General features: G+C 45.0%; 1 protein-coding gene across 1 annotated transcript; it reads right to left on the bottom strand.

The window, feature by feature from the left end:
- Positions 1 to 373: 373 nt before the first annotated feature.
- LOC142175233 (uncharacterized) lies at positions 374 to 2,914 on the bottom strand. Its single transcript, XM_075241811.1, has 3 exons — positions 2,064 to 2,914; positions 975 to 1,301; positions 374 to 905 (listed from the first exon to the last, which is right to left on the bottom strand). Exons 1-3 carry the CDS (start codon positions 2,912 to 2,914, stop codon positions 374 to 376), a joined length of 1,710 nt encoding a protein of 569 aa, XP_075097912.1.
- Between the last annotated feature and the right edge of the window lie 7,655 nt (positions 2,915 to 10,569).

The raw sequence follows: 10,569 nt of genomic DNA on the forward strand, positions 1-10,569 counted from the left end.
CCCAACATTTTCCTTCAACTCCCTAGGCATTGTTCAATCCAAAAAGTTCGAACCGCGGTGAGCTTGCGAGCTGCGAAGCATTTCTACTACTATTAACCTCTACGCCTACTTTGTCATCACGAAATCTGGGTTTTTAGGAAAATTTTTACGGGGCCTTACATTAATCACATGCCTTGACCATTAGGTTTGCATCTTGGTAGATCGATGGCCAATAATAGCCACATTCAAGCACTTTTGCTACAGTACGGTTTCCACCGTGGTGACCCCCAACTGGGGAGTCATGGCATGCTTTGAGAATTTGGGTCACCTCATTTTACGGAACACAACGCCGAATGGTGTTGGCGGCGCAAATCCGGAACAAAAAGGGTTCCTCCTAATAGTATTGCCTACACTCCCGCAAGAACTTTTTCTTTTGATAAGCTAATAATCCATCGGGGATAAGGCTACTAACCAAGAAGTTAGCGATGTCGGCATACCAAGGAGTTGAGTTGTTAGATGTTGCCAATAGGTGTTCATCTAGGAAGGCATCATTAATTTCAATATCTTCTTTTGGTCTCCCTGCCTCTTCAAGCCTAAATAAGTGATCCGCAACTTGATTCTCTGTTCCTTTCTGATTTTTGACTTCAAAGTCAAACTCTTGTAACAAAAGAACCCACCTAATCAATCTTGGTTTAGCATCCTTCTTCGCCATAAGGTAGTGGAGAGAAGCATGATCGGTGTGGACTATCACCTTGGATCCCAACAAATAGGCCCAGAATCTTTCAAAAGCATAGACAATGGCAAACAGTTCTTGCTCAGTTACAATGTAATTCATTTGTGCGCCATTGAGTGTCTTGATTGCGTAGTAGACAGTATGAAGAATCTTGTTATGCCGTTGACCAAGCACTGCTCCAATAGCCACACCACTGGCGTCACACATGAGTTCAAATAGAAGAGACCAATCGTGTGTGACAATAATAGGTGTCGTGGTGCGCCTTGCTTTCAATTCCTCAAAAGCTTTGAGGTAGTTCTCATCAAACACAAATTTAGCATCCTTTTTAAGGAGCTTGCACATGGGACTTGCAATTTTTGAGAAGTCCTTGATAAATCGCCAATAAAAACCGGCATGCCCCAAAAAGCTCCAAACACCTTTGACCGAAGTGGGAGGAGGAAGCTTGGACATTACTTCAATCTTTGCTGGATCAACCTTAAGGCATTGCTTGGATATTTTGTGTCCAAGAACAATACCCTCGTCTACCATGAGGTGACATTTTTCCCAATTTAGCACAAGGTTTGTCTCTTCACATGTTTTGAGCACTTGCCTAAGATTGTCAAGACAATGCTCAAAGGAATCACCAACTACAAAGAAGTCATCCATGAATACTTCTAAGAAATCCTCCACCATGTCCAAGAAAATTGACATCATGCACCGTTGAAATGTAGCCGGGGCATCGCATAGTCCAAATAGCATCCGGCTAAAAGCAAAGGTCCCATACGGACATGTGAATGCCATATTCTCTTGGTCCTCTAAGGCTATGTTGATTTGGTTGTAGTCGGAATAACCATCCAAGAAGCAATAAAATGACCTTCCCGCTAGCCGATCAAGCATTTGATCAATAAAAGGCATAGGGAAATGGTCTTTGCAAGTAGCACTATTGAGCTTCCGGTAGTCCATGAAAACTCTCCACCCGGTCACCGTCCTCGTTGGAATGAGTTCATTTTTGTCATTTTGAATCACGGTCATGCCTTCCTTCTTTGGCACACATTGCACCAGACTCACCCAAGGACTATCAGCAATGGGGTAGACAACCCCGGCATCCAACCATTTTATGATTTCTTTCTTTACCACCTCTTGCATGAAAGGATTTAACCTCCTTTGATGCTCCACACTAGGTTTGCTATCTTTCTCTAGTTGTATCTTCTGCTCACAAATACCGGCGGGAATCCCTCAGATATCCGCTATAGTCCAACCAATGGCCCGTCTATGCTCCCCCAAGGTCTCCAATAAGTGTTCAACCTGCACATCATTTAACAAAGAGGAAAAAATTATGGGTAGAGTTTCATTAGAGCCAAGAAATTTATACCTTAAGTGTGGCAGAAGTGGCTTGAGCTGAAGTTGTGGCGGCTCGATGATTGAAGGCTTAGCGGAAGGAGTGGCTCTATTCTCCAAGTCAAGAGAAAGCTTCTTTGGTGCATAAGTGTAGGAATCCATCCCTTCTAATGCATTCACTGTTTCCACATACCCTTCAATGTCTTCTCCATCAAAGTTCATCAAAATTACCGCCAATGCCTCACAAAGGCATTCTTCTTCCATCTTTACATCAACTGCATCCTCTACCACATCAACAACATCAATGACTGAGATACTCTCGTATGCATTTGACAACTTCATACCCTTACTTGCTTGAAAGGTAACTTCTTCATCATTAACCAGGAATTTAATCTCACTTCTTTCCGAGTTCATGATTGCTTTCCCAGTAGCAAGGAATGGTCTCCCCACGATGATAGGTATCTCTTTATCAACAACACAATCTAGAATAGCAAAGTTGGCAGGAAGGAGAAACTTCCCCACTTTCACAAGCACATCATCCACTATCCCCACCAGTCGCTTTATCGAACGGTCAGCCATTTTCAACCTTATACTTATAGTCCTAGGCATTCCCAATCCTGCTTGCTTATAGATAGCAAGAGGCATTAAGTTGATGCTAGCCCTATTATCACAAAGAGCTCGTGCAAAGTCCCATAATCCAATAGTGCATGGAAATGGTGAAAGCCCCTGGATCCTCTTTCTTTTGGACGACGGTTGTTGCAATGATGGAGCTAACCCGGTGAGTGACACGCACCACTTCATTCTTGGTGGTTCACGCACCACTTCATTCTTGGTGGTTTTCTTTTTAGTGATCAAGTCCTTCAAGTACATAGCAAAACCCGGCATCTCTTGAAATGCTTCCACAAACGGAATATTCACTGATAATTACTTTAGGATGTCATAGAACTTCTCGAGTTTACTATCATCAAACCTTCTAGCTAATCTTTGCGGGAAAGGAGGGGGAGGTCTCAGAATTGGTGCTAGATGTTTTGGTGCCTTTATTACCTTTTCCTCCACCTCTTCATGACTCACTTCTTGAGCTTTCACCTTCTTGGGGAGTCTTTTAACTTCAACAACTGTAACGACCCGGCCGGTTATATTGAAAGTTATAGCCCCGATCCCCTATTTACTGCTTTTCCCGTATGTTTTTTCTGCTTATGTGACTTGTCAGGAGGTTATTGTTGTGGTTTCAGAGTGAATTGGGACATTTAGTCCCTAAACGGAAGCTTAAGTCTTAGGATTTTGACCGTAGTTGGGACTGAGTAAAGACGACTTCAGAATGGAGTTTCGTCGGTTCCGTTAGCTCTATTGGGTGATTTTGGACTCAGGGGAGTATCTGGATTGTGTTGTGGAGGTCTGTAGATGATTTTGGCTTGAATTGGCGAAAGTTGAATTTTTTGAGATTTTGACCGGTAGTGGACTTTTTGATATCGGGGTCGGATTCCGATTCCTGAAGTTGGAGTAGGTTCGTAATATCAATTATGACTTGTATGCAAAATTTGAGGTCAATCGGACGTGATTTGATCGGTTTCAGTATTGGTTGTAGGAATTTAAAGTTTCAAGTTCATTAAGTTTGAATCAGAGTGTGATTTGTGTTGTTAGTGTTGTTTGATGTGGTTTCAGGGCTCGACTAAGTTCATATGGTGTTTTAGGACTTGTTGTTATGTTTGGTTGAGGTCCCGGGGGCCTCGGGTGTGTTTCAGATGCTTAACGGATTGAATTTGGACTTAGGCTAGTTGCTGAAGATTTTTTGGTTTCTGGTGTTTTCACACCTGCGGAGGGGAGACCGCAGGTGCGGGATCGCACGTGCAGAAGGAGGAGCGTAGATGCGGTTTGGTCAAGCTTGGTCTGTGAGCGTAGGTGCAAAATGGGAGCCGCATCTGCGCATACGCATATGCGAAGGATTGACCGCATGAGCGAAAAGGGGCGGCCTGGGCAGAGTCGCAGATGCGGAAGGTCATCCGGAGAAGCGGGACCGCAAGTGCATGCCCTAGTTTGCAGAAGCGGATCTTAGGACCTTAAGCCATATCCGCACCTACGATGAAAATTCTGCATATGCGACTGGTAGTCCGCAGATGCGGAATCGCTGGGCAGAAAAGGTCAATTTTGAGGGTTTGATCTCATTTTCATTTTGGGTCTTTGAGAGCTCGGATTGAGGCGATAATTCAAGGATTTCTCAGAGAGAACTTTGGGGTAATTATTCTTAACTCGTTTACGGTTATATTCCACTAATCTATAGTTGATTTCATCATTTAATTAAGGAATTTTGTTGAGAAATTTGGGAAAGATGGGAGAAGTTCTTCAACAAAGTTTTTGAGTTTTGATTTGGATTTTGATATCGTATTTGGATAATTTTGGCACGAATGAGCTCGTGAGTGAATGAGTGTTCATATTTTGTGACTTTTATTCGATTCTGAGACGTGGGCCCGGGGAGGCTTTTTGAGGCGATTTTCTAATTTCTTGCTTTAGCTTTGATTTCATTAGTTAGATTAGTTTCTTACAGTTGTATTTATGGTATGTAATTGATTTTGGCTAGATTTGGGCCATTCGGAGTTGGATATTCGTGGAAAAGGCATTTTTACCGATTGATTGAGCTTGGTTCGAGGTAAGTGGCTTGCCTAACCTTGTGTGGGGGAAATCTCCTTAGGATTTGGTACTGTTGTGATATGTGAGCACCGTGTACGTGAGGTGACGAGTACGTACACGGGCTATTTGTTGTAAAACCTGATTTATTTTACTAAGTAGCAACTTGTTTTCCTTTAATTTGAGTTATACCGTTTAAATGAGTATTAGTCTGTTTTCATTCTTAATTGAGCTATCCCAATATGTGTAGTTATCATGTTTAGTCTCATATCGCATGTCTACATGCTTTAATTACTTATTTGAACTCTGTGAAGCATGCCTAGTTGATTTCCTGCTTTTCCTTGATCTTTATCAGTATAACTGTAGAAATCTTGCTGTTAACTGTTGTATTTGTCGGTTTGAGCTGTGTTTACTTTTGAGACAACGAGACGGTTCCTCGGGAGCTCTACCTGCACATTTAATTTTGAGACTACGAGGCAGTTCCTCGGGAGTTCTCCCTGCACATTTACTTTTGAGACTACGAGGCGGTACCTTGGGAGTTCTCCCTGTATATTTACTTTTGAGACTACGAGGCGGTACCTCGGGAGTTCTCCCTGTATATTTACTTTTGATACTACGAGGCGGTACCTCGGGAGTTCTCCCTGTATATTTACTTTTGAGACTACGAGGCAGTACCTCGGGAGTTCTCCCTGTATATTTATTTTGGGACTACGAGATGGTATCTCGGGAGATCCCCTGCTGTTTACCCCTGTGTGTTGTACTGTTGCCTTGCTATGTTTCCTTTTTGTTAAATTCTAGTCTCTTATTATACTGTTATATTTCCCTGCTTTATTTATTATATACCAGTGGGCCTGACGCACTACTTGACCGAGGTTAGGCTTGGCACTTACTGGGTACCGTTGTGGTGTACTCATGCTACTTTTCTGCATATATTTTTGTGTGCAGATCCAGGTACTTCTTATCAGCCCTGCTATTAGCTGAGAGTGCTTGTTGTTGTACGGAGACTTCAAGGTACATCTGCCGCGTCCACAGACCTCGTAGTCCCCTTCTATCCTCCCTTATGTCAATTACCTTCTGTACTTCTTTTATTAGACTCTGGTGTATAGAGATACTACTTTCCTCCTATAGATTGTGACTTATGATGTTCCAGGTTTTGGGAAAACTGTGTATTTATAGAGTATTGGTTATTGTACATGCCGAGAGGTATTGTTACTAGTTATTCAGTTATCCACTGCTGTTAGTTGCCAGATTTTAATTTCGTTTTGTTATTTTCCGCAATTTGTTAGGCTTACCTAGTCGTAAAGACTAGGTGCCGTCACGACGTTATACAGAGGGAGTTTGGGTCGTGAAAAATTGGTATTAGAGCTCTAGGTTCATAGGTGTCATGAGTCACAAGCAAGTTTAGTAAAGTCTCGCGGATCGGTACAGAGACGTCTGTATTTATCTTCGGGAGGCTATAGAAATGTTAGGAAAAATTACACTTCTTTGATTCCTTGTCGTGGAAAATTGCGGACTTCGAAATTCTAAACTTCTATATTTTATTCTCTCACAGATGGTGAGGACACGTACAGGCGGATCTAATGACCAAGCACCCGCGCCCCCTGCTAGAGACGCGAGAGGCCGGTGCCAGGGTAGAGGCTGAGGACGTCCACATGGTGCAGCTAGAGCACCCGCACGAGCTGCTACAGAGGATCCCCCAGTAGCTCCAGCTGGAGGGCAGACACCTGAGGTACCTGTTGCTACACCATCCCTCCAGGATACTCTAGCCCAGTTTCTGAGCATGTTCAGCACCTTAGCTCAAGTTGATTGATTCCACTTGCTCCTGCCACATCTCAGGCCGGGGGAGGAGCACGGACTCTTGTCGCCAGTATCCCAGAGCAGCGAGTTCAAGTAGACCAGGATCCAGAGATCATACCAGTGCAGCCGGTAGCTCCCGTTCAGTCCGAGGTTAGGGCAGCAGTTTTTGAGGCGGAGCAGCTCAGACTTGAGAGGTACAAGAAGTACCACCATCCTACCTTCAGTGGATTGGCGTCAGAGGTTGCCCAGGGTTTTCTAGAGGAGTGTCACCGTATTCTCCATACTATGGGTGTAGCGGAGTCGAGTGGGGTTTCTTTTACTGTATTCCATCTTAGAGGAGCAACCTATCAGTAGTGGCGTGCTTATGAGTTGGGTAGTCCGGCTGAGGAAGCTTCACTTACATGGACTCAGTTCTCGGATATGTTCTTGAGGAAGTATGTTCCCCAGAGTCTCAGAGACGCATGACGCGAGGAGTTTGAGCAGCTGCGCCAGGGTACTATGACTGTGTCAGAGTATGCAGTTCGTTTAAGTGATTTGGCCTGACATGCACCGGCCTTGGTTGCCATAGTTCGAGAGAGGGTTCGTCGGTTTATTGAGGGAATCCACCCCAGTATCAGGATTAGTATGGTCAGGGAGCTGGAGACGGATATTTCTTACCAGCAGGTTGTGAGTATTTCTTGGAGATTGAAGGGTATGCTCACTCGGGATAGACAGGAGAGGGAGACCAAAAGGTCTCGAGAGTCTAGCACTTATAGTGGTACTCGTGCCCCAGCTGCAGTGGTATTCCGGTCCCTTCTAGGGAGTCGCCCTGTTCATTCAACTCTTCTAGACACCAGTGGTATTCTAGTCCCTTCTAGGCCCCAGGAGCCTTATTATGCACCGCCAGTGTCTAGTGTGCCTCCTGTACGGGGTGCCTTTAGCGGTCAGTCTAGCAGACCTGGCCCGAGCCAGTCACATCAGCCACGCTCTCCGAGAGGTTATTTTGAGTGTGGCGACACCCGCCATATGGTGAGGGATTGCCCTAGACTTAGGAGGGTTACACCTCCACAGACTTCTCAGGCACAACGTGCTCCACTGGGTCCTCAGGCTATGATTCCAGCACCAGCTACCGCCCTACCTGCTCAGCCAGCTCGAGGTGGAGGTTGGGGAGGTCGAGGTCGACCTAGAGGGGGAGGCCAGGCCAGATATTATGCTCTTCCAGCTCGTACAGAGGCAGTTGCTTTCGACTCTGTTATTACAGGTATTGTTTCGGTCTGTCATAGATATGCGTCGGTTTTATTTGATCCAGGCTTCACTTATTCCTATGTGTCCTCTTATTTTGCCCCGTATTTGAGCGTATCTCGGGATTCCTTAAGTTCCCTTGTTTATGTATCTACTCATATGGGAGATTCTCTTGTTGTGGACCGCGTGTATCGGTCGTGTTTGATTGCTCTTAGTGGTTTTGAGACTAGAGCCGATTTATTATTGCTAAGTATGGTAGACTTTGATATTATCTTAGGCATGGACTGGTTGTCACCCCATTATGCTATTCTTGATTGTCACGCTAAGACCGTGACGCTGACTATGCCAGGTTTACCGCGATTAGAGTGGAGGGGTACCTTAGAGTATTCTCCCAGCAGAGTTATTTCATTTCTTAAAGCTCAACGAATGGTTGAGAAGGGGTGTGACACGTATCTAGCTTATGTGAGAGATGTCAGTATTAATACCCCTACAGTTGAGTCAGTCCCAGTAGTGAGGGATTTTCCATATGTGTTTCCAGCTGATCTTCCGGGTATGCCGCCCGACAGAGATATTGATTTTGGCATTGATTTGTTGCCAGACACTCAGCCCATCCCTATTCCTCCACATCGTATGGCTCCTCCTGAGTTGAAGGAATTGAAAGAGCAGTTACATGAGTTGCTTGATAAGGGCGTCATTCGGCCCAGCGTGTCACCTTGGGGTGCCCCTGTCTTGTTTGTGAAGAAGAAGGATAGTTCTATGCGTATGTGCATTAATTATCGCCAGCTGAACAAAGTCACAGTGAAGAACATGTATCCATTGCCTCGTATTGATGACCTATTTGATCAGTTACAGGGTGCCAGAGTGTTTTCAAAGATTGACTTACGTTCAAGCTATCATCAGTTGAAGATTCTGGAGCCAGATATCCCAAAGACCGCTTTCAGGACTCGGTATGGTCACTACGAGTTCCTTGTGATGTCATTTGGGCTGAGCAATGCCCCAACAGCTTTTATGCACTTGATGCACAATGTGTCCCGGACCTATCTTGACTCATTCGTCATTGTGTTTATTGACGACATTCTGGTGTACTCCCGGACTCGGGAGGATCATGAGTAGCACCTGAGGACTGTGCTTCAGACCTTGAGAGAAAAGAAGTTATATGAAATTTTTTCAAAGTGTGAGTTTTGGCTAGACTCAGTGGCATTCTCGGGTCATGTAGTATCGAGTGATGGGATCAAGGTGGATCCGAAGAAGGTGGAAGCAGTACAGAGTTGGCCTAGATCGTCAGCAGCTTCGGAGATCCGGAGTTTTCTTGGTTTGGCAGGGTATTACTGTCATTTTGTAGAGGGATTCTCATCTATTGCAGAACTTATAATCAGGCTGACCCAGAAGGGTGTTCTGTTCAGGTGGACAGAGAAGTGTGAGGAGAGCTTTCAGAAGCTCAAGACAGCCTTGACTACAGCCCTAGTATTGGTACTGCCTACAGGTTTAGGGTCTTATACTGTATATTGTGATGCATCACTGATTGGTCTCGGCGCGGTGCTGATGCAGGATGGTAGGGTGATTGCCTATGTATCCAGACAACTAAAGGTGCATGAAAAGAGCTATCTTGTTCATGACCTTGAGTTAGCAACTATTATTCATGCCTTGAAGATTTGGCGGTACTATTTGTACGGTGTCCCTTGTGAGATTTACACCGATCATCAGAGTTTGCAGCATCTATTCAAGCAAAAGGATCTTAACTTATGTCAGTGGAGGTGGTTGGAGCTACTTAAGGACTATTATATCACCATTTTGTACAATCTAGGGAAGGCCAATGTGGTGGTTGATGCTTTGAGTCGCCGGGCAGAGAGTTTGGGGAGTTTAGCATATCTACCAACAACAGAGAGGCCATTGGCGTTGGATGTTCAGGCCTTAGCCAGCTAGTTTGTGAGATTGGATATTTCTGAGCCGAGTCGAGTATTGGTTTGTGTGGTCTCTCGGTCTTCTCTTTATGATCATATCAGGAAGTGTCAGTATGATGACCCCCATTTGCTTGTCCTTAAGGACACGGTCCAACACGGTGATGCTAAGGAGGTCACTATTGGGGATGATGGTGCATTGAGGATGCAGGGCAGGCTATGTGTGCCCAATGTAGATGGTTTGCGTGAGTTGATTCTCCAGGAGGCTCATAGCTCGTGGTACTCCATTCATCCGGGTGCCGCGAAGATGTACTAGGACTTCAGGCAACATTACTGGTGGAGGAGGATGAAGAAGGACATAGTGGAGTATGTAGCTCGGTGTCTAAATTGCCAGCAGGTGAAGTATGAGCATCAACGGCCAGGTGCGTTGCTTCAGAAGTTAGAGATTCCTAAGTGGAAATGGGAGTGGATCACTATGGATTTTGTTTTTGGGCTTCTACGGACTTAGCAGAAGTTTGATGCAGTTTGGGTGATTATGAATAGGCTGATCAAGTCAGCTCATTTCCTTCCTGTGATGACTACCTATTCTTCCGAGCAGCTGGCTTGAATTTATATCCGCGAGATCGTCAGGCTTTATGGCATACCAGTATCTATCAACTCTAACTGGGGTCACAGTTTACATCACGGTTTTGGAGGGCCGTACAACATGAGTTGGGTACTCGAGTGGAGTTGTGCACAACATTTCACCCTTAGACAGACGGACAGTTCGAGCGCACTATTCAGATATTAGAGGACATGCTCTATGCATGTGTGATGGAGTTTGTAGGTTCGTGGGATCAGTTCTTGCCACTCGCAGAGTTTGCCTACTACAACAGTTATCAGTCAAGCATCAAAATGGCAACGTATGAGGCTCTGTATGATAGGCGCTGTCGGTCTCCAGTAGGTTGGTTCGAGCTGGGTGAGGCTAGGTTATTGGGCACAGACTTGGTTCAGGATGCTCTG

Source organism: Nicotiana tabacum, chromosome 21 (genome assembly GCF_000715075.1).
Source record: "Nicotiana tabacum cultivar K326 chromosome 21, ASM71507v2, whole genome shotgun sequence".
In the NCBI taxonomy this organism is placed as follows: domain Eukaryota; kingdom Viridiplantae; phylum Streptophyta; class Magnoliopsida; order Solanales; family Solanaceae; genus Nicotiana; species Nicotiana tabacum.

Bases quoted from the DNA above. Each gene is read 5' to 3' on its own strand.
- LOC142175233 (XM_075241811.1), bottom strand. From the start codon at position 2,914: ATGCCGGGTTTTGCTATGTACTTGAAGGACTTGATCACTAAAAAGAAA. The intron at 1,302-2,063 runs GTATAAATTTCT...TGACAATCTTAG, and splicing joins CCACTTCTGCCACACTTAAG to GCAAGTGCTCAAAACATGTG. The intron at 906-974 runs GCGCACCACGAC...GTGTGACGCCAG, and splicing joins TTTGAGGAATTGAAAGCAAG to TGGTGTGGCTATTGGAGCAG.